At 41.6% G+C, this 24,870-nt stretch overlaps 1 protein-coding gene across 2 annotated transcripts in view; it reads right to left on the bottom strand.

Annotated features, from left to right (window-relative positions):
* The window catches only part of USP32 (ubiquitin specific peptidase 32), a 173,958-nt gene extending 155,554 nt beyond the window's left edge, over positions 1-18,404 (bottom strand). The window contains exon 1 of one of the 2 annotated variants that reach the window (XM_060203891.1): positions 18,231-18,404. In XM_060203891.1, coding sequence (XP_060059874.1) covers positions 18,231-18,288 — 58 coding nt within the window. In that variant the 5' untranslated portion in view covers positions 18,289-18,404. The remainder of the gene's footprint in view (positions 1-18,230) is intronic. The other variant, XM_060203892.1, reaches the window with a different exon arrangement.
* Positions 18,405-24,870: the final 6,466 nt, after the last annotated feature.

The following is a 24,870-nucleotide window of genomic DNA, read 5'->3' as shown; positions in this document are numbered from 1 at the left end:
CATCATCAAAATGAATATATTACCCAGAGCCATCTACAAATTTAATGCTATCCCCATCAAGATCCCAAGCACATTTTTTAGGAGAATAGAACAAATGCTACAAATGTTTATCTGGAACCAGAAAAGACCTAGAATTGCCAAAATAATCTTGAGAATAAAGAACAGAACCGGAGGCATCACACTCCCAGATCTCAAACTGTATTATAGGGCCATTGTCATCAAAACTGCTTGGTACTGGAACATGAACAGACACACTGACCAGTGGAATAGAACTGAGAGCCCTGAAATGAGGTCCCACACCTATGGACATCTAATCTTTGACAAAGGGGCCCAACTATTACATGGGGAAAGCAGAGTCTCTTCAACAAATGGTGTTGGAAACAATGGGTTGAAACATGCAGAAGAATGAAACTGAATCACTGTATTTCACCAAATACAAAAGTAAATTCCAAGTGGATCAAGGACTTGGATGTTAGACCACAAACTATCAAATACTTAGAGGAAAATATTGGCAGAACTCTTTTACACATAAATTTTAAAGACATTTTCAATGAAACGAATCCAATTACAAAGAAGACTAAGGCAAGTATAAACCTATGGGACATCAAATTAAAAAGCTTCTGCACAGGGAGCCGGGCTGTAGCGCAGCGGGTTAAGCGCAGGTGGCGCTAAGCGCAAGGACCAGCATGATGATCCCGGTTCGAGCCCCCGGCTCCCCACCTGCAGGGGAGTCGCTTCACAGGCGGTGAAGCAGATCTGCAGGTGTCTGTCTTTCTTTCCTCCTCTCTGTCTTCCCCTCCTCTCTCCATTTCTCTCTGTCCTATCCAACAACGACGACATCAACTACAACAACAACAACAAAAAAAAAGACAACAAGGGCAACAAAAGGGAAGATAAATAAATAAAATTACAAAAAAAAAAAAAAATTTTAAAAAAAAAGCTTCTGCACAGCAAAAGAAACCACTACCCAAACCAAGAGATCCCTCACAGAATGGGAGAAGATCTTTACATGCCATACATCAGATAAGAGTTTAATAACCAACATATATAAAGAGCTTGCCAGACTCAACAACAAGACAACAAATAACCCCATCCAAAAATGGGGGGAGGACATGGACAGAATATTCACCACAGAAGAGATCCAAAAGGCTGAGAAACACATGAAAAAATGCTCCAAGTCTCTGACTGTCAGAGAAATGCAAATCAAGACAACAATGAGATATCACTTCACTCCTGTGAGAATGTCATACACCAGAAAAGGTAACAGCAGCAAATGCTGGAGAGGGTGTGGGGTCAAAGGAACCCTCCTACACTGCTGTCAATTGGTCAATGTCAATTGGTCCAACCTCTGTGGAGAACAGTCTGGAGAACTCTCAGAAGGCTAGAAATGGGCCTACCCTATGACCCTGCAATTCCTCTCCTAGGGATATATCCTAAGGAACCCAACACATCCATCCAAAAAGATCTGTGTACACATATGTTCTTGGCAGCACAATTTGTAATAGCCAAAACCTGGAAGCAACCCAGGTGTCCAACAACAGATGAGTGGCTGAGCAAGTTGTGGTATATATACACAATGGAATACTACTCAGCTGTAAAAAGTGGTGACTTCACCGTTTTCAGACGATCTTGGATGGACCTTGAAAAAATCATGTTGAGTGAAATAAGTCAGAAACAGAAGGATGAATATGGGATGATCTCACTCTCAGGCAGAAGTTGAAAAACAAGATCAGAAAAGAAAACACAAGAAGAACCTGAAATGGAATTGGCGTATTGCACCCAAGTAAAAAGACTCTGGGGTGGGTGGGTGGGGAGAATACAGGTCCATGAAGGATGATAAATGACATAGTGGGGGTTGTATTGTTAAATGGGAAACTGGGGAATGTTATGCATGTACAAACTATTGTATTTACTGTTGAATGTAAAACATTAATTCCCCAATAAAGAAATAATTAAAAAAAAAAAAAAGACTGGGGTGGGTGGGTGCGAAGAATACAGGTCCATGAAGGATGATAAATGACATAGTGGGGGTTGTATTGTTAAATGGGAAACTGGGGAATGTTATGCATGTACAAACTATTGTATTTACTGTTGAATGTAAAACAGCAATTCCCTAATAAAGAAATAAATTTAAAAAAGAAACCCACAACTGTTAACTTCTTACCACAGCTGCTCACCAACAGATTCCAAAACCAACTTTTAAATAGAATCCAAATCATATAACAGCATGGTATATCTAATATAACTATTAGTGGGCAGGGGAGACATAATGGTTACATATAGAGATTCACATGGCTGAGGCTCAGAAGTCCCAAGTTCAATCTCTGATTAACAGTGCTCTGGTAAAATAAATAAATAAATAAATAAATGGAAGGAAAGAAGGAAGGAGGTATTAGCCACAGAGAGTAAAGAATTAGAAAGAGTAAGAAGAGGAGGAGATTTTGTTATAAAACCAACTGAGTTATTTAGAACCAATGAAAGTGTGCTGTATCTTGGTATGAATTTTCTATTTGTTAACAAAACCTCAAAATCTAGATATAGACCAGGGTCCATGAGACAGGGCATATGTACATGTATTCATAAGTTAGGAAAAAATATATACCTTAAAGCAAAAGTACACAATAATTCAATAAATGAAACAAGCAAGTAGAAAGACCTAAAAAAAAAAAGCACCTTAAAGTACCTAATGAAACAGTTTCTACTTAAACCTAAATACCTTCTTCACCTACCTCCTATTACATGTCCCTCGATCACTCCAAAGCTAACCTTGTCAGGCAAAGTAAGGACTACAAAAGCTGAATATGGGCAAGAGACTGGCACACTTTAATAATGACTCCTTAGTCACTACCAGGCCACCCTATCACCTGGGACCCTAGCCAGGGAGTCCTGGAATTCCCACACAAACATGATGGGCCTAGACATCTAACAGATCCTTCTTGCCGCTGTCACTGGTCATCTCTATCAGGAACAATATAATGGACCCCCTTGTGGGCCACTATAGGACCTTGCCCTCAATGTGGATCAACAATGGTAAGAAATGGTCCACTCTCCAAAAGGGAGATTGGACAACATACTCTACTTACTACCCACAGAAGATGGGTCCTGAAATTAGTGCAGCCTGGAACATTCCTAGTCATGACCAAGAATGCAAGTTCAGACCTACAGGGATGCAGAGGTTACATAGGCTCCTGTGCCGAATATGGGCCCCAGATCAAATTAATGGGTTTTATAATTAACAATATTTATATACTTTCCCCATATTTGGGAGTTACTCTCTTCCCTGATCCAGCTTTCTACCCTTTTTCCAACTATGACACCATCTCCCAGACAATAATTTGGGTCCACCTGCATACTAGGTGTCAGGCTTAGGCAAAAACTAGTAAAGTCATGGGCTCCTTGGAATATACCTAAAATAGACCTACTAGCTCTTTCCAAAACAGAGACCCCCAAATCTTCATCTGCAATATTCCAGCCTTTAGGTTCATGATTAGTCAACAATTTGTTCTGCTTTATATCTTAACTCTTTTTTAGCCACCAGGTTCCAGATGCTACCATGATGCCAACCTGACTTGCCTAGGCAGACAACCCCACCATGTGTCTTGGAACCCCTCTTTCCCAGATCCCTGCCAGTGGGAGAGAGACAGGCTGGGAGTATGGATCAACCATGTTCAGCGAGGAAGCAATTACAGAAGCCAGACCTTCCACCTTCTGCAACCCACAATGATCCTGGGTCCATACTCTCAGAGGGATAAAGAATAGAAAAGCTATCAAGGGATTAGATATGGAGCTCTGGGGGTGGACACTGTGTGGAAATATACCCCTCTTATCTTATGGTTTTGTCAATATTTCCATTTTATAAATTAAAAATATTTAAGTATTTATTTATGAGAAAGATAGGAGAGAAAGAACCAGACATCACTCCGGTACATGTGCTGCCAGGGACTGAACTCAGGAACTCATGATTAAGAATCCATTGTTTTATCTACTGTGCCATCTCCCAGATAACAGCATTCCATTTTTTAACTCCCTTCCTCACAAACATGCAAAATCTCCAAATATTCTCATCACTATTTACACATTCATCTAGTCTTTCAATATTCACTGAACACTTAAAACATACCAGGTACTACACCTATCCTAGCAACAGGGATTCTAATAATTACATATTATAATAAAGCTTATAAATTATCTACTGAGCACAATGAAGTAATGACAAAATCACTTCACAAAACATGACAAAAGAAGACTAATATTCTGATGCCATCAGAGCTGGTAATAGTTATGAAGAATGAGTCAAATGTGAAATTTTGTGAATAGCCTTTCCGGACTGAGAGGAAAGCAAATTGAGAGGAAAGAAACAACAGAATCACACTAGTATTTTATGACTGCAATGGCTGAGTACAAAACTACTCCACAGTATATTAGCAAATGACAGCAGCTAAGACTAGAACTGGTAAGGAGCCAGGCAGTGGCACACCCGGTTGAGCAAACACATTACAGTGTATAAGGACCTGGGTTCATGGCCTCAGCCCCCATCTACAAGGGGGAAGCTTCACAAGCAATGTAAGAGTGGTGCAGGTGTCTCTCTCTTTTGTTGGTATGCTTTTAAAAACCTCTTCTGTTTCATTTGGTTTAATCCTCCCTGCTTAACACTATTCTATTTACATAACCACTTCAGGATGCATTGGCGATGCATGCATCCCGTGGTGCATCCCATGAGTACCCATTCATTGGGGAAACTGACGATCCTTCCTAGCCGACTGAATCCACATGGATCCCAGTCACTTTCAAAGCCAGTAACAAGCAGCTCCTGACAGCTTTCAAGCTGTTGGTCCTGCTCTTTGAGTCCTCCAACTTAATGTTGAGGGGCTGTCCTTTGCCAAACGCGTTCTTATTGGTCAATTGGCGATACAGCATCAGGCAGATGTTATCTGCCTACAAGAAACACATATAGCAGTCGATGAAGCTGCTCAATTCACCATCAGTGGATTCGACTTAATATGCTATAATCTCCATCCTAAACACGGCCGAGCCATCTACGCCAAATCGTGTCTTGCGGACGTTTACCATACGACCTCTTCGACCTTCTACGACTCCATTACTATTGGAACTATTCAGCTCGTCAATGTATATAAGCCTCCCAGTGCCTCATGGGATAATGAGGTCCTGCCTAGCCCGAATCACCCAGCTGTTTACGTTGGAGACTTTAATAGTCATCACCAAGACTGGGGATATTCCTCCACTCGTGCTGACGGCTCTATCTTAGCTGACTGGGCTTCAGCGAATGACCTCTCCCTATTATAAGATCCCAAACAGCCAGGCTCTTTTCACAGTGCTAGATGGAATAAAGACTCATCACCCGACCTGTGCTGGATTAGCACAGTCAACGGCCAAGCCTTCCCCACTATGAGACAAGTTCTCAAGATCTTCCCGCACAGTCATCACCGCCCAGCTATCATCCACATTGGTCTCCAGCTCCCACTGATTCTGTGCTCGGAGAAACTAAGATGGAACTTTCAGAAAGCAAACTGGCGTCTCTGTTCAGTGATCTTACCAACAAATCTATTCCTGCAATTCCAATTAACTCTATCCCCTCTGAAGATTCCTACAGGTGCTTCCGCCAAGCCATCTTCAAAGCAGCTTCCCAAGCCATTCCTCATGGGAGACGTGCTAACTATACGCCTTGTCTTGATGCTGAATGCGAGCAACTACTAAAGCAGTATGATGAGTCGGGCGACCCAGATATGGCTGACCATCTCATTGCCTCCCTGGACGCAGTGCGTCAAGCCCACTGGCAACAACTCACAGAAAGTCTGAACTTCACCCACTCAAGTAGGAAGGCCTGGAAGCTTCTTCACAGACTGGGTGCCGGTAGCCAACCCCCTCCCGTCTCCCATCCTCCCGTGTCTCCAAACTCAGTGGCCAGTCACCTAACTCAAGTTGGACATGCTAAGATCGACCCAGTCTGGAAAAGAGAAATTTCCCATGAGTGGTCATCCCACCTCCGGTTATCTTGTCCATCTCCAAAACTCTCTCCCTTTACACTGTCTGAACTGGAAGACGCTTTGAAGAGGGTTAAACTGGGAACAGCTGCTGGCTATGATAACATCACCCCAGAACTCATTCTTAACCTGGGTCCCGCAGCAAAGAAGTGGCTCGCTTCATTCCTGTCCCACATCTTGGAATCTGAGTCTATGCCCAAAGTTTGGCGTCGTGCGAAGATAATAGCGGTTTTGAAACCAAAGAAAGACCCAACACTGGCCGGCAGCTATAGACCAATTTCTCTCCTCTCCGTGTGTTACAAACTCCTTGAGAGGCTGCTTCTGTCACATATTTCTCATCTTACAGAGAAATTCCTATCACCCACCCAAGCTGGTTTCCACCCAGGAAGATCTACCTGCGAACAAGCCCTGGCCCTCTCAACTTACATTGAAAATGGATTCCAGAAGAATTTAAAGACAGGTGCTGTCTTTGTTGATCTCACAGCAGCCTATGACACGGTCTGGCACCTTGGTCTCCTAGTCAAGATCTCAAGATGCCTGCCTCCATGGGTGGCCAACACTATATCGTTTCTTCTCCAAAACAGAAGATTCCGGGTGCATCTGGGTGACAAGTCTAGCAGATGGAGACTTGTCTCAAGTGGCCTCCCCCAGGGCTCTGTTCTGGCTCCTACGCTATTTAATATTTACATCAATGACCTCCCAGAAACTTCTTCAAGGAAGTTCATCTACGCCGATGACATCTGCTGTGCAACTCAGGCATCAAAGTTCGACATCCTCGAGGAAACACTCACGAAAGACATGTCTCTGATATCTGATTACTGTAAAAAATGGCGACTAATCCCTAGCACTGCAAAAACGGTATCATCTGTCTTCCATCTACACCATGCCTCGGCCTCGCGTGAGCTTAATGTGCTGCTTGGCGATACAAGAATCCAGCATGAAGCCCAGCCAGTCTATCTTGGCATTACTCTCGATCGCACTCTGTCATTTCACGAACATCTCATAAAAACTGCAGCAAAGGTGGGCGCGAGGAATCACATCATTGCAAGACTGGCCAGCTCCTCATGGGGCGCGAGCGCTTCCACACTACGATCATCATCTCTGGCATTATGCTATTCCACTGCAGAATACTGTGCCCCAGTATGGTTCCGTAGCTCCCATGTCCACTTGGTCGATTCCAAATTATATTCCTCCATGAGGATAATTTCTGGAACCATCCATTCCACCCCGGTTCCATGGCTGCCAGTTCTTAGCAACATCGCCCCACCAGATATTCGTCGGGATGCGGCATCATCTAAGTTCATTTCCCACGTCTACGCTCGACCGGACCTGCCAATATACGTGGATATCTTCGCCCACCCTGTCCAACGCTTGACGTCTCGTCACCCAATCTGGTCCCCTATGCCTACACTCAACTTCTCTGTTCCAGTCTCTTGGAAACAGAGTTGGCAGTCAGCTGAGGTAAAGAACAAACTCCTCATCACAGACCCCTGCAAGCGTCAACCCGGCTTTGACCTAGCACGTTATGATTGGGCCCTCCTCAGTCGCTATCGAACAGGCCATGGCCGGTGCGCCGCTATGTTCCATCGCTGGGGAGCCAGAGACGACCCGAACTGCCCCTGCGGCTACAGACAGACTATGACCCACATAGTCAACGACTGCCACCTCTCCAGATTCAAAGGAGGTCTCGAAACTTTACATCAGGCTCAACCTGATGCTGTTGACTGGCTACGGAAGAAGGGCAAAAGCTAGAAGAAGAACCAGTTCATTCTATTTACATAACCACTGTTAACAAGCACCACCCTCCCTCTAGGGCATTGGTGGTTCAGTGGTAGAATTCTTGCCTGCTCCGCCCCCTCTCCTTGTCATACCCTGATTTTCACCAGTCACTTTTCTCTCCACCCTCTCTGCGTCGCATCCTGTTCCCACCCTACTGGGCTAGTATATTTATAAGGACAAGATTGTTTGTAGTTAGTTTAGTTTAGCTTAGCTTGGTATAGATTGCCCTGCGTCCTTCATGAATAAAGAGATACTCCGTACAACCCAGCCATGAGTCCCTGGTCGTCTGTTACCCGCCTGTGAAGCCAGCCCGTCGAAAACAACACTCTTTCCTGCTCTCTTTCTATCCAAAATGAAAAAAAAAAAAAAAAAAAAGGGTGGGGGAAACCCTGGCAGAAAAATGTAAGTTAACAGACTAATCTACTACTAGATGTCAGAAGTGATATATAGGTCAGAAAAGGAGGAAATAAGTAAGTATTGGAATTTCTGGCTTTAGTAATTTGGTTGGAATAGTGGTGCCACTTACTAACAGACTAAAAGCATCCCTACCTTGAGAGAAGGGTCCTTTTCATAATGGAATCTTTTTTGTTCTTTCACAGAGTAATCAGGAAGAGGCAAGAAACCACAGCAAACTAGAGTTTTTCTACATGGGGTAAGATGCTTGGAAAATCTCTTCTCATCTACGGCACAGCCATAACACCCTGAACACACCCGCTCATCTGATCTCAGAAAATCTCTTCTCTTTCATAAGAGAAGCTACATGTGGTCCGGGAGGTGGCGCAGTGGATAAAGCATTGGATTTTCAGGTATGAGGTCCCAATTTCAATCCCTGGCAGCACATGTACCAGAGTGATGTCTGGTTCTTTCTCTCTCTCCTCCTATCTTTCTCATAAATAAATAGATTCTTTAAAAAAAATAATAAATAAATAAGAGAAGCTACAGAACTCCCTCTGTACAAATTTCTTTCTATTAATGGGGGTCAGCATCAATACTCTGAGAGCCACATATTATTATAGCAAGATTTCAAAATATCAGACTTTCTAGGAGGGGAGTATGGATTGACCTGCCAACATCTATGTCCAGTGGAGAAGCAACTACAGAAGCTAGAACTCCCACCTTCTGCACCCCATAAAGAATTTTGGTCCAGGGGCCAGGCGGTAAGCGCAGCAGGTTAAGCACATGTTGCGCAAGCACAAGGACTGGCACAAGGATCCCAGTTTGAGCCCCCGGCTCCCACCTGCAGGGGCGTCGCTTCACAGGTGGTAAAGCAGGCCTGCAAGTGTCTGTCTCTCCACCTCTCCGTCTTCCTCTCCTCTTTCGATTCCTCTCTGTCTTATTCAACAACAATAACAATAATAACAAACGGCAACAAAATGGAAAAAATGGCCTCCAGGAGCAATGGATTGGTAGTGCAGTTATGGAGCCCCAGTGATAACCCTGGAGGCAAAAAAAAAAAAAAAAGAATTTTGGTCCATACTACCAGAGGAGAAGAAGAAATGTTAGGGGAAGATGGCCAGAGAGCTCTAAGCTCCAATTCCAAAAGGACAAGGAAAGAGAAGAGGAGAAAACAAAGGATATTCAGAAGTAGCAATAGGTGTAGGTGTGACTTAGAAAGGAAGGGAAGGCAGGACCACAGAAAAAAAAAAAGGGAAAATATATATAAACATAGTTACAGAAATAATAGTAAAGAGGTCCTGGAGGTGGCGCAGTGGTAAAACTTTGGACTCTCAAGCATGAGGTCCTGAGTTTGATCCCCTGCAGCACATGTGCCAGAGTGATGTCTGGTTCTCTCTCCTCCTATCTTTCTCATAAATAAATAAAATCTTAAAAAAAAGAAAAGAAAAGAAAGAAATAATAGTAAACCCATATGTGACTTTGAGAAAACTATTACAATTTCCAATGGAGAGAATAGGGACAAAGAACTCTGGTGGTGGGAACAGTGCAGAATTATATCCCTGTTATCTCATAATTTTGTAAATAAATATTAAGTCATTATTAATATATATGTGTAGATATATATATATAATCAGTCTTCCTAGAACTTATTCACAAGATAGTGATGAATTAGAGATTTCTCTAAAAGAGACTTACATTAATGAATATTAAATCATTAATAAAGAGAGGCATTAAGGAAAGATCTTTTCATCTCTGAATCCATCTTTACTTAGGTTCCTGACTAAAAACAAAAAAACAAAGTGGGTGAGTAGATAGCATAATGGTTATGCAAAAACACTCTGATGCCTGAGGCTCAAGTCCCAGGTTCAATCCCACCCCTCACTATAAACCAGAGCTACTCAGTGCTGTTTTAAAAAAAAAAAAAAAAAAAAGGAAATAAAAATATACAATCAAATAACAAAAAGTGAATGGTATAAAACTTTCCTATCAGTTATTATCTACCTATGACCTCCAAAACTAATGTTAAGAGGAACAAAAGAACTTATTAAAATGCAGAGACTGATACCTAAACAAATATCACACTATTTAAACAAATAGCATGAAGCCAAACGTTTGAGCAGAAACATAAACATACATTGAACAGAGAAGCCATTTTCTATTTTCTTTTTATATTGTATTCCTGGATACAATATAAAAAGAATTTGCAGTCCCATGTTAAGTCTTTTTAATACCACTATCAAACTAATAAAATTTATAGTACCACTATCAAACTATTTATAAAATTTCTGCACCTTTTGCAGCTGTATAACAAAGTTCAAGGTTAATTTTTAATGCTCCAAAATAGCAGATTTTGGACAGTTAAAGCAAGAATATTAACTTCCTTAGCTTTTCCTGTGACCTATCACATAATTAAATGTCAAATACCTTCCCTTTCTCCTGAGAAAACACCTGGCAACTGGTCAATCATCATAGTCCCCCTACTGTCTACTTCTGTATCTTCCTGGAAGACAATCCAGAATGTAGTCACTGTGAAGTCTCACTGACCAAGCACGGAAGAAAAACAATGAACAAGAAAAAACAAACAATAGCTGTATAGTTTGGTAAATAAGGGGGCCATTAACCATCAATTGATGTCACCTCATTCTGCAACCCCTCCCCACGCAAATCCAGTGTTCACTGGTGTATTTATCACCTCTTACAGAGTGTCAAAACTGGAGATTGTGAAGAATAGCACCTTCATAACTATTGAAGGGGTCATATTTAAGCAGGCTGAGTTTAAAATTTGCCCTTTTTTCCCCTCCTTTACATATAACTGACAGATAACACTTGCAGAAGGGTTAAGCAGGCTAGGATTTGCAAGTTAATGAATGAGTGCATGCTTCACTTGTAAGAGAGCCTAGGTTCAATCACCCAGTCAAAAAAAAAAAAAAAAATTAGTCAAAACCTACAATTCCACACCAATGCTTGCGCATTCACTTACTAGTAAAATTAACAAATTAAGATGAAGGGAAATAAATAAGGGGGTCAGGTAGTAGTATACACATGACAGTGTGCAAAGACCTGTGTTCAAGCCCTCCTCCCCACCTGGAAGAAGGAAGCTTCATGAGCAGTGGAGCGGTCTACAGGTTTCTATGTCTCCCTCTCTCCCTTCGCTTTCCTGCTTTCCCTCTCAATTTTTCTTTGTCATAAATAAAAATGAAGAAAATATATTTTAAAAGAATTTAAAATGGTATGTGCACACCTTTTTTGTTTTTTAGAGATTTTGTTTATTTATTAATGAGAAAGGAGAGAGAGAAAGAACCAGACATCATTATGGTACACATGCTGCTGGGGAATGAAGTCAGGACCTCATGCTTGAGAGTCCTGTGCTTTATCCACTGCGCCCCCTCCCAGACCACTGTACATGCATTCTAGATCCATCATTATGTTTAAAAAAAGAAAGAAAAGAAAAAAGAATACATTCCAAAAAATCCTAAATGTGAACTTCACTTTTCTTAATATTTACTTTTTAAATATTTATTAATTAATGAGAAAGGGAGGAAGAAGAGAGAGAACCAGAACATCATTCTAGCAATCAAACTCAAGACTTCACGCTTGAGAGTCCATCACTGTACCTGCTGCACCACTTTTTAGGCCTGAAATTTTATTCATACAATGATATATTATGCTAACCCAGCTAACATCACATGATAAGCACTACTGAAAATTTAAATACTGTGAAATATTAAATACTTGTGAAATTTAAATACTTGGTGAATAAAATGTTGGTTATGGAATCAATTTTTAGAACAAATACACTAACAATGATGGATAAGAAAAATAAAAAATGCTGGACTCAAAGGGGGAAAAAAGTAAGGTACTCTTTAACCAGTACAAGCTTAATTATTCAACTTGCAAGCACACTGCCTTTAAGTAACTAGAAAGTTAAATTCTCTCTCTCTTCTCCTCCCACAACCCTTACCAGAGTACTGCTTAACTCTGACTTATGGTGGTACCAGCCAGAGACTGAACCTGGGAATCCCTGAGGCTTCAGGCTAACAGTTTACTCCAGCAGCGGGTTAAGCACACATGGCAGGTTAAACACACATGGCGTGAAACGCAAGGACGGGTTCGAGCCCCAGGATCCCCATCTGCAGGGGAGTCACTTCACAGGCAGTGAAGCAGGTCTGCAGGTATCTCTCTCCCCTCTTTGTCTTCCCCTTCTCTCTCAACTTCTCTCTGTCCTATCCAACAACAACCACAGTAATAACAACAACGAGGATGACAAACAAGGGCAACTAAGGGGAATAAATAAATAAAAATTTCAAAAAGTACTAAAAAAGGTGAAATAAAAATATATTTTATGTGGTCCGGGAGGTGGCACAGTGGCTAAGGCACTGGACTCTCAAGCATGAGGTCCCTAGTTCGATCCCCGGCAGCACATGTACCAGAGTGATGGCTGGTTCCTTCTCTCCTCCTACCTTTCTCATGAATAAATAAATTAATTCTTTAAAAATATATTTTTTTAAAAAGTTATTGCACTACTAATGGTGTTATCTCCCCACCCTAGAACTTAAAATGGTTTAACATACAATTACCAAGAACATAGCAAGAAATGAGTCTAATGTTAGTTACAGCATTTCCAGGCCACAATATACAGCTATACATGCTGCACTCCTATAGCACTATACTATATTTCTATTCAAAAATCTCAAATGATTCTGACTCATGAATCATAATGAATTCAGAAAGTGAATATACATAATATATAAGTGAAATACACTATGTTTTAAAATACATCAAGCACATTATCAAGCATACACAAAATAAAACTTGAAACAAGTGTTAATAATGTTTCCTCACTTCCCATGGATAATCCTGCATGCATCCTGAGGTATACACACTTTGGCGGAGATCACACACCCCAGCTACATGCTCCTAGAGAGGGTCTCAGTTTGTTTCTCCAGTACCGAAGTCATAGCCAGTAGTTGGTAAAAAATGTGCTGAATGAACGAGCGAGCAAATAGACACTCGAAAATATAAATCCACAGCACATTTTTTTTTTCAGGGAGAGTGAAAAAGAAACACCAAAAGCACCAAAGTTTCCTCCACAGTAGTACAGGCTGGCAACACAGGTACAATATGCAAGTGAGCTATTTTGCTGGCCCCACAGCATAACTTTTTGACATGTTATCTATCATTCAGTTTAGCTCAATGTATGTGCCAAATTCTACTTAAAGGAATTAAAACAAATAATTTATCCCCTGCATTTTATAATCGTAATTGAAAAGTCAAGAATCTTTTAATTCAAATCTTTCCCTACCCTTCACCCTGCCAAAAAAGGCTTATTCTGTTTCCAGAATGATAAAAGTATATATATATATAAAAAAAAAACAGGTGGCGCAAAGCACAAAGACCGGCATAAGGATCCCGGTTCGAACCCCGGCTCCCCACCTGCAGGGGAGATGCTTCACAGGCGGTGAAGCAGGTCTGCAGGTGTCTATCTTTCTCTCCTCCTCTCTGTCTTCCCCTCCCTCTCTCCATTTCTCTCTGTCCTATCCAACAACAACAACAACAATAATAACTACAACAATAAAACAACAAGGGCAACAAAAGGGAAAAAATAAATAAAATAAATATAAAAAAAACAGCAGTATGTAAAGTGAAGAAAAATATTAATATTTCTTGAAGTTCTAAAATGCTCTAAACTGTAATTCATCCTTCAATTTTTTTTTAATTTTATGTTCCAAGCATTAGCATACATTTTTAGGAACACACAAATCACATAGAAGAAATAAGAATGTGAACAGGTAAATAATGATAGCTACTGAAACTCTCAGCAACCATGAAATACAATACATATAAGCAGAAAACATGCAGTCTAAACTAGAATCAAGTTTTCAAGGTGAGACATTATTTGTGTTCCTGGCAAAATATTTAAGATAGATACAGGGCTGGGGAGCTAGCATACTGTTTATACAAAAGAGAAAACTTTAATGCCTGAGGCTCTAAGGCCTGAGCCTCAGGTTCAATTCACAAAACCAAAATAAGCCAGAACTGAGCAGTGCTCTAATGGGACAAAAAGGGAAGGGGAGGGAGAGATAGATAGATAAGATAGATAAGATAGATGGATGGATGGATAGATAGGTGATAGATAGATAGATGGATGACACAACTCAAAAGTAATACTATTAATGCATTTTTCATTAAATATTTTATTTTTTAATATTTTTATTTACTATTGGATAGAGACAGAGAAATTGGGGGGGGGAGTGGCAAACCTGCAGCCCTGCTTCACTATTCCAGAAGCTTTCCCCCTGCAGGTGAGGAGGACCAGGGACTTGAACCTGGGTCCTTGTGCACTGTAATGTGAACACTCAACCAGGTGTACCACCACCTGGCCCCTTAAAAAGAAATATTTTAGAACCCAGAACTCCCACTTTCTAAGAACTTTAGTTCATACTCCCAAGGGGAGAGAAATAGGGAAAGATGACCAGAGGGCTCTGAACTCCAATTCCATCAGAATCCAGAGAGAGAAATGGAAAAAAAAAAAAAAAAAAAAAAAGGACATTCAAAAGTAGTAATAGGTGTAGGTGTGACTTAGAAAGGAAGAGAAGGCAGGACAATAGAGAAAATGGGCAAATATTAGAAATACAGTTATAGAGATAATAATCAACCCACACCTGTGACCTTGGGAGAACTACGGCAGTTTCCAATAGAGAGAGAATGGGGACACAGAACTCTGGTGGTGGGAACAGTGTGGAATTATAATTCTGTGATCCCATAATTTCAGAAATCAGTATTAAATCACTAATAAAAAATTTTTTTAGGATGTCAGGGAAGTTGTAGTAGCTAGAGTCCTGAACTTACAAGTATGAGGTCCCCAGTTTGATTTCTGGTATTGCATATGCCTGAGTGATGTTCTCTCTTTCAATAAGTAAAGAAATCTTTGTGTGTGTGTGTGTGTGTGTGTGTGTGTGTGTGTGTGTGTGTGTATTCAGCATCCATATAAATAACCTACAAGTTAGCTAACATAATATGTAAAACTAATCTTCCTAAGTTCAAGAGCTTCTGAAAATATAAATAAGTCACAAGACTATCCCTTCACTCAGATCTATTAAATCTTATCTCTCCAACATAACACTCCATCTTCAAGGTCCTATTTAGCAAGATAAATGCATTTAAGTCCATGTTTACATGTAGCAATATATACTAGGGCTTTTTATACTAAATTATGGTTAGGTATTAGTGTGCAATAATTGTCTTTTTTCAATAAACAATTTATTATTCTTTTTATTATTTATTGGATAGAGACAGTCAGAAACTGAGAGAGAAGGGGGGATAGAGAGGGAGAAACCTGCAACACTACTTCACCACTCTCAAAGCTTTCCTTCCCACTGTGGTAGGGACCAGTGGCTTGAACCCGGGTCTTTGCGCATTGTAATATGTGCGCTCAACCAGGTGTGCCACCACCTGACCTGTGTTCAATAACGTAAGCAATGCTAGAGAGTAGAAGTATTTCAGCAGTTTATCTTAACTTGTACAAGATGCATATTAAACACTGTATCTCTCCAATCCTCCCTCCTTCCATGTATCTTGTAGATTAAAAAGAAGCAAAAGACACCAGGCAGTAACACACCCCATAGAGTCCACATGTTACCAATGGATAAGGACCACAGTTCAAGCCCCAGTCACCACCTGCTGGGGAGAAGCTTCACAAGCCAAGTAGCAATGCTGCTGTTGTCTCTCTTCCTTCCTCCCTCTCTCCCTCTCAATATCCCCCTTCCCTTTCAATTTCTGTCTCTATCAAAAGAGAAGAGAAAAAAAAAAATGGGAGTTTTAGTGTGTATTCAAAATATTCAAGCACCCTCCCAAATGTTCTCTAACCAGTATAGCTCTATCAAAAACTATAAATTCTACAGATTTACTGAAAATTCTACAAGCTGACATTTACTAAATAAATAGTATCATGTCCAAAAGAATTACCTAATTAAAAAACAAAATTCCAGACTGGATGGTGGAGCCTCTGGCTGAGAACATATGCACAAGAACCCAGCTTCAAGCTGCAGGGGGAAAGCTTTGCATGGTGAAGCAATGCTGCAGGTTCCTCTGTCTTTCTTCCCCTCTGTCTCCCCTTTCCCACTCGGTTTCTGACTATCTCTAGCCAAGAAATAAATTTTTAAAAATTTTTAATTAAAAAAAAATACTTGGCTTACATTCAGAAAAGCTATCTTATCACCCTGCTCTCTCTTGCTTCAATTTTTACTCTGCAGCACAACTGATAAAACATAAAGACATTCAAACAAGGTTTAACAAATATTTAGCTACTTCTTCCAATATGTCTATTCATTCAACAGACAGACACTTGATAATTAATTGAACAAAGTCTTTCAGTTAATATCCACTGAGGCAATCTTGGTCTGATACGAGAGCTAACAGACTAGCGTTGGAAAAAATTTTTAATTTTAGAATTTCTTCATACCAGCTATTCTACCCTCAAACATAAGAAGCTAAACATTTCCAGATCGTTAAGTTGGAAATCAGTTTGACTGCTGTCCACTTCCATGCCATGTAAGCCATTGCCTAATAACTGAGGCCAGACCTGTCAGGCTCAACAGCATCCCGGAAATGACTAGCCTACTAGAGCTGGAAACACATCAAGAATTTGGAATATTTCTCATATTGAGGAAGGCAAAAAAAGTTGGGGGGGGGGGGAAGGCACAGAAAGCATTTTACATTAATCTGGCCAGTCACAATAAATACACCTATGTTCAGTATCTATTTTTCAGGTGCCAAGGCACTGAATTTATCCATTTTCTGGCTACATGTGCACAGGAGCTCACTATTAAATTTTCTTGTTTTGTGTGCCTGTCTTTGAATTTAAGTTGTATTTTCTATCCTTAGCCACTAAGGCCATCATCACCTGGAGCACTGGCTGGTTTCTTCATTTAGAAACCTGTTCACAATAATGTGCCTAACAACACCTAACCTGCTTAACAGTTTTCACCTCTTGCCAAGAAAATTCACCAGTGTCGAACAGAAATAAAGGCATACACAGATGCACAGTCAGGTCCCAGTCGTGAAGCATTAAGTCACATTCTGGCCATCAACAGTGCAGTAGACACCTGCAGTGTGTGCTTTCGTGAGCTTATCCAGCGCTGTCAGAGTTAAGTGGTAGGGGGGTTGGGGCTGTCAACATGCTGTGCATTAAAGCCAATAAGCAGCAAGGCCAGGCTCTGAAGGGAGCTAGCTCTCACACAATATCAGAACGCCGGATTTCAGAATGCCATTTTATGGGGGGGGGGGGGGGAGAACTAGGGATCAAGTGCAATAAAATCAAAGGCTCTGGCCAAGGTCTATTGAGATGAAACCTAAGACGGCTCTTGTGGCCACACCAGCTGTCCAGTCTCATCTCATCTCGGAACACAACTTCATTTCAGGTCTTTCTTCTCCAAGTCAGTCCACTCGAAAGGTGTGGGGCTGGCCTGAGAGGATGGCGACAGCCATCCCCCCGACACACACACACACCCAGACTGGCACAGGCCCTGGGGAAAAGGCAGACTCCACAATTGGCAGGGGCTTCTGCCCGCAAAGAAGGCCTTGTGGCCGCCCCCCACCCCTACCCCTTCCAGCCAAGGCCGTTGGGCAAGCGATTAGGATGTTGTTGTGTGTGTGTGTGGGGGGGGGGGTGAATGGGGGTAGGGAGGAGTGATAGGAGAAAATGGCAGTAAAGGGTGAGGGGGCTGGAAGGGCTAGTGCCACCCTAGCCAAGCGGGAGGGAGACGAGGTCTTCCCTGGGCACATTCAAGATAACAGCGCCACCAGGGAGAACGGGCACTGCCCGACCAACGCCAGATGCCCCTCTCTCTGGCCGAGCTTCGCCCCCTTCGCCCCCTCAGTCCCAATTCCCAAACTCTGCTTCCCACCCACCCTTCCTGCTCCTCCATAACAGCGCCCACCGCGGGCCTCCTTCTCCGCCGGCCTCAGCCGCCCCTCCCCTTGGCCAGTCACCCACCCTCTGGGCAGCCCGTCCCCGGCCTCCCCGGCCACTCGCCCAGACCCCTCCCCCCTCACCTCTCCTCAGCGCCTCCTCGTAGCAAAGGAATCCGATCCGTGACTCCTTGGCGCCCATACTCCCCTCATCCCCTCGGTCGGGGGCTGGAGCCCGATCTCGCCCCCACCCCCTCTCCGGCCTCCTCCTCAGCGTCCCTGAGTGACGGTGTCCGCGTCTCCCGGCTCCCCCCTCCTCCTCCTCCTCCTCCTCCTCCTCCTCCTCCTCCCCCCGACACACTAACAAGTGCGGCTACAGCCCCGGCAGCTCCTCCCGGCCGCCGCCACCGCCTCCATGCTGAATCACGTGATCCGCGCCGACCCGCCCCTTTCCCTCCCTCCTACTCCGCCCTTCTCCTCTCTCCTCCCCTCCCTTCGTTTCCCTTCTCACGCCCTCTTCCCTCCCCCCACCCCCTCCCGCCAGTCCCGCCGAGGGTCACCTGACCCAAGGCTGGGGATTGTTCCGGGTAATGGCCGCCAGGGGCCACACACTCCGCCCACCCCACGCTAACAGCGCGCAGGGACGAAGGGGAGGGGCCAAGTACCTCACGTAGCGCATCATCCCCACCTTGCGCCAATCCGAGACTGCAAAAACTGGAGACTCCGCCCACCACCGGGGGTGGTCACTTCCGGGCAGCTCGAGGGCCCTTCTGCCTGTCAGGCTCTTTACCCGCCTGGCGAGCGATTGACAGTTGGTCTGACGGTTCCGAGAACTGGTCTCGGGAGAGAAGTGGAATCTTAGGGACCTGGGGTGTGGAGGAGGAAACGGGCGGGCGAGCAACTCCTAACGTTCAGCAGAACTGGACTTAGGAGGAAAATTGTGCAAGAAAAAGAGAATCTAAGGGAATTCCTGTGACGAAAGTGTTCTTAATCTTAGGAGGTTCCCTAAGGAAAGTAGACCTTGTGACAGAGTTCAAAATAGCTGCCTTTGCGGTTATCCTTTCCTTCCTTCCTTCCTTCCTTCCTTCCTCCTTCCCACCGCAGTCACCTCTGAATTTCCTTTCACTCCCCTGTGTCTTGAACAGTTCTTTGCAAACTGTTCTGCAAACAGTTCAAGAGCTGATCCCCACCAAAAATGGGAGGGCTCCAAGACTTAGAATAGCAGTCTTTAAGAAAATAATAATATGAATTGTCAAATATACATAAGTAATTCACCGCTTTAATCAGTTTTAAGTGTGCCACTCGATGACATTGAGTACATTAATGATCATCAGTTCCAGGACCTTTTTAATCTTGCAGAATTGAAACTATCCATTAAACAGTAGCTCACTGTTACGTCCTCCCACCAGCACATGATAGCAACCAATTTCTTCTGTTTCTATGAATTCGACTATCTCATGATTATCTTTTATATCAGTATTTCACAACTTGATTCCCGTAGCTTAATGTTCTCAAGGTTGATCTATTTTGTAGCAAATCAGAATTTACGAGATTTACCACGTGATCCGGCAATTCCACTCCCAAGAGTAGACCCAAAAGAACTGAAACCAGATATTTGTGCATCCATGTTTATTGAAATTATTCACAGTTGCAAGGTATATAGAAACAACGCAGATCCAACAGGAAGGATGACTAGACCAGTAAGATGCAGTTCCTTGCTTTCTCATTGTATTCCGTTTGCTTAGGGATTGCCTTGAAAGTTACAGGCTAAACTTCTGGATAAGAACTTTGTTAAATAGCCATTTTGAATTAAGTTCAAGGTGTCATGTGGGTAAGTCAGGACCAGCAAATGAAGTTTAGTGCTGAACACCAACACCTTCCTAGAGAAAGAAGGTAATGCTCACTCTCTACTTAACTTCTCTTGGCAGACCAGATCAGCAGCATAACATTCGTTAGTCACAATGCTGCCCTTTCCAGTTCACTATGAGGTAATTTTAAGACCTCAGATTAGTTACATTACTAAAAGACTATGAATCAGGTAGTTGAGAATACATGGTGAAGGTCTTTCATTTCCAAGCAACTAGGTAAGAGTAGACAGAAGTCTCCAGACACAACTCAGTCATTATCAGCCAATAGTTACATTATTGTAGTTAATGGGAAGTTAATCTTAAGGGGTTAGATGTGGAGGAAAAGACCCTCAGGAGTTCAACTGCAGTATATCTAGGCAGTATTACTACCCTAAGTAATCAGATGACCCTTGTGTAAAAAGGATAGAACTGGATGATTATCTGCTCACTAATTTACTGTGGAGTTGGAAGCAAACAGTTGTATCTCTTTGCAATGCATACTGTACTTGAAAGGACTATAGTTGAAGTTATTCTGTCTCCTGAAACAGTACTTTTTTTTTTATTTATTCCCTTTTGTTGCCCTTATTGTTTTATTGTTGTTGTCGTTGTTGGATAGGACAGAGAGAAATAGAGAGAGGAGGGGAAGACAGAGAGGAGGAGAGAAAGATAGACACCTGCAGACCTGCTTCACCGCCTGTGAAGCGACTCCGCTGCAGGTGGGGAGCCGGGGTTCGAACCGGGATCCTTATGCCGATCCTTGTGCTTTGCGCCACCTGCGCTTAACCCGCTGCGCTACAGCCCGACTCCCGAAACAGTACATTTCTACAAACAGCTCTGGAAAGAATAGAATAGAAACTTTACAACAGAAAATTTAGAGCAATACCAACACAAGGGAAATTTTTTAACTTCTCCCTTGGTTTTATGCCTAAATACCCTGAAAGCATAAAAATTTTCACCTCATCATAGTTTACCATGGATTAAATTGCTTTCAAAATTGTGGGTTAAGATAGAATGATACGACATACTATTTTTCCTTTGTCCAAGTTAAATTAAGCATATCATTGAAAGCAGTGAAGCAGATAGTTATGTCTGATGAGAATTTTAAATGTTCAACTGGGATTAAAACCTGTGTCTTGGTTTGTATTACACAATATTAGGCAGTCAGATATTAAACATCTTCTATAAGTAAAAAAATGATAATAGTACTTAAGTTTGATACTGTAGGAAAGTCTACAGTCTACTTGTCATGCTGAAAGGAGTTCTATTAATCATTTAGTTTGCTCAATTTCATTATATTTCACATAATTCACTGGCAAGTTGTCCAGCCACCTGACTTTGAACATTAGGTTGCACTTAGAGGATCATTGCTTTGACTATAATTACACGGTTGTGCAAGAACTGTTCATATGAAGATTCAAAGCACAGAAGATTGCTATGTAATTTCTATTTCCAGTTGGGCAAGCTAAATGACAGTGTTCCTCAGTTTGTACTCCCAGAGAAATGACCTAGGAATAGAACCTGGTCAGTTTAGAACTTGTCAAAGAAGCTTAAGTTATAACAACAGTGAGATTGATAAAGTTAAAAAAAATGTCAAGAAAATTGATTATATGCAATTTGATTGTCTCAAAATGAGTTCAGAGGTGTATGAAACATGCCAATACAATAAGACAAGTGATTTTTCAGTTTTGTGGAATTGCTACATTATAGTGATGCAATATAAAGATGTAATTTTTAAAATTTTAATCTAAAGCACTTTAAGCTCTTTTTCAACAAAAATAAGACATCATGAAAAAATTTCTATCAGTGCAAAGGTAGATATGTATAAAGTTAAAATTCATTTATTATCTTTCACTCAGTCTCATTCTAGCTTTCTATGACTACACACACCATATTCCCCATGTATATAAAATATACATCTGTAGGGCCAGGTGACAGTTTCCCAGTAGAGCACACTCCATATCAAACTGGAGAAACTAGGATCCAGTCTTGGTACCACATGAGAGCACCAGGAACAACACTAAGGGAGTTCTAGAAATGGTAGAATGGTCTTAGGGTGTCTCTCCTTCTCTCCCCTTTTTCTCTCTAGAAAGTTAAGGTATATGTACACCATTGAATACTACTCTGCAATTTAAAAAGACAATGGCAGGTGGGAGATGGCATAATGGTCATGCAAAAGTGCTTTTATTCCTGATGCTTCAAAGTGTTCTGGCTTAAATAGTAATAATATATAATCTTTTAAATTTTTTTATATTTATTTATTTTCCCTTTTGTTGCCCTTGTTGTTTTATTGTTTTAGTTATTATTGTTGTTGTTATTGATGTCGTCATTGTTGGATAGGACAGAGAGAAATGGAGAGAGGAGAGGAAGACAGAGAGGGGGATAGAAAGAGAGACACCTGCAGACCTGCTTCACCGCCTGTGAAGCGACTCCCCTGCAGGTCTGGAGCCGGGGGCTCTAACCGGGATCCTTGAGCCGGTCCTTGCACTTTGTGGTAATATATTTTTTTAAGAAAGGAAAGAAAGATGCCTTTGTGTCCTCTGTGGCATAATAGGTGGAACTAACACTGGAGGTGATTATGCTTAGTGAAGAGGTAAAACCATCACTGGATGGTGTCACTTATATGTGGAATCTGGAGAATTGAAACACATGAACTTGCAAGAGGAAGAGGAGAGGTGGTGGTATAGAATCACATTCTGTAAGCTTATCATCTTAAGTCACAGTTAAAATTTTTAAATAAAAGTAAATGAATGTCAGCATGAGAGTTCACTGGGATAGTGTACTTACATTGTCGAGTACATGACTCACATTGAAGTCGACATCCCCACCACACTGAAGGAAGTTTCAGTGGTGTGGTTGTCTTCCCCTCCCTCACTCCCTCTTACTCTTTGTTTCTATGTGAAAAAGTCGGCCTGGCATGGTGAAGCCCTAACAACAAAAATAAGGTAATAAATAGGGAAAAAAGGTCAGCCTGGGGAAGCTGCTATCTGGGTTCATCATTGGGTGTCATGAAAGCAATAGTAATACTAGTACTAATAAATATGAATGCACATCTATACTCCCTTTTTAAAAAGAGCTGTTTATTTATTAATGAGAAAGAGAGCCAGAGCATCACTCTGGCACATGTGGTGCTGGGAATTGAACTTGGGACCCCATGCTTATAAGTCTAGTGCTTTATCCACTAAAGCCATCCTCCAGACTACCTCTATTTTCTCTCCATCCCTCCTATAAATATATTTACATTTATTTTTTTACTTATTTTACTCTTTGTTTTGTTTTGTTTTTTACCAGAGCACTGCTTAGTTCTGGCTTGTGGTGCTGCAGGGGATTGAACCTGGAAAGTCAAAGAATGTGATTTTTACATAACTATTGTGCTATCTCCCAGGCCCCACCTATGTATTTTTACACGCTTTTTTCATTGTCAACATACTTCTCTCAAGTTTTTCACTCAATATCTCAGCCAATTTTGTGTGTTGAATGTATAATAAAATTATCATATTTAATAAACACTAAATTATTTCAAGTGTGTCAATATTACAAGTATTGTTGCAATAAACATCTTCATAAATATTCTTTACATAAGTGCATGTTTCTGTTGATGGAATTCCAAAAGTGAAATTACAGAACATAAGAGTATACAGGGTTTTTTTCTTTTTTCTTTTTTAATATTTATTTATTCCTTTTTGTTGCCATTGTTGTTGTTATTGATGTTGTTATTGATGTTGTTGTTATTGATGTTGTTGTTGGATAGGACAGAGAGAAATGGAGAGAGGAGGGGAAGACAGAGAGAGGGAGAGAAAGACAGACACCTGCAGACCTGCTTCACCGCCTGTGAAGGGACTCCCCTGCAGGTGGGGACCCGGGGGCTCGAACTGGGATCCTTACACCAGTCCTTGCGCTTTGCGCCAAGTGCGCTTAACCTGCTGAGCTAAAGCCCGACTCCCAGGTTTTTTTTTTAAAGAATTTATTTATTCATGAGAGAGATAGGAGGAGAGAAAAAAACAGACATCACTCTGGTACATGTGCTGCCGGGGATCAAACTCAGGACTTCAAGGTTGAGAATCTAATGCTTTATCCACTGTGCCACCTCCCAGACCACAAGAGTATACAGTTTTAATTTATGAGCAATGTTGCTGGATCACCTGCCTAAAAACATGGGGCCAATTTATATATTCACAAGAGTATTTGAGAAAGTCAGTTTCCCAATACCCTTGCTAATCTTAATGCCAAGTTAAGCTTATTTTTGTCATTATTATGTTCCTATTACAAATCCTATCAATAAAGAATTGACCCCTTTTTTCCTAAATTTTAAATCATTTGCATTTGGCAATTCCAATTTCTCTCTTTTTTTCTTTTTTTAATTTTTTTTACCAGAGCACTGCTCAGCTCTGGCTTATGGTGGTGCTGGAGATTGAACCTGGGACTTTGGAGCCTCAGGCACAAGAATCTCTTTGCATAACCATTATGCTATCTACCCTCTCCCCCACCCCTAAATCATTTGCATTTGGGACTAGGTTATAACTTAAACTTTTTTTTTTTTTTTAACCAGAGCACTGCTCAACTCTGGTTTATAGTGATGATGAGGATTGAACCTGGGACTTTGGAGCCTCAAGCATGAGAGCCTCTTCTTTTTCTATTTTTTTTTTTTAAGAATTTATTTATTTATTCATGAGAAAGATAGGAGGAGAAAGAGAAAGAACCAGACATCACTATGGTACATGTGCTGCCTGGGACCGAACTCAGGACCTCATGCTTGAGAGTCTGATGCTTTATCCACTGTACCATCTCCCGGACCACATGAGAGCCTCTTCTATGCTATCTGCCCCCTCCCTTATTTTCAAAAATAAATTTTTTTTCAATTTTTTGGGGGAGCTGTGGTGGGGGTGGGAATGGGGTGCAAGTTAGAGACAAGGGTGAACTCAGGAATTTATAAATACAAA

The sequence above is a fragment of the Erinaceus europaeus genome, chromosome 12 (assembly GCF_950295315.1).
Source record: "Erinaceus europaeus chromosome 12, mEriEur2.1, whole genome shotgun sequence".
Classification (NCBI taxonomy): Eukaryota; Metazoa; Chordata; class Mammalia; order Eulipotyphla; family Erinaceidae; genus Erinaceus; species Erinaceus europaeus.
The sequence above is the reverse complement of the archived record's forward strand: the minus strand, read 5'-3'. Positions and strand labels throughout refer to the sequence as shown.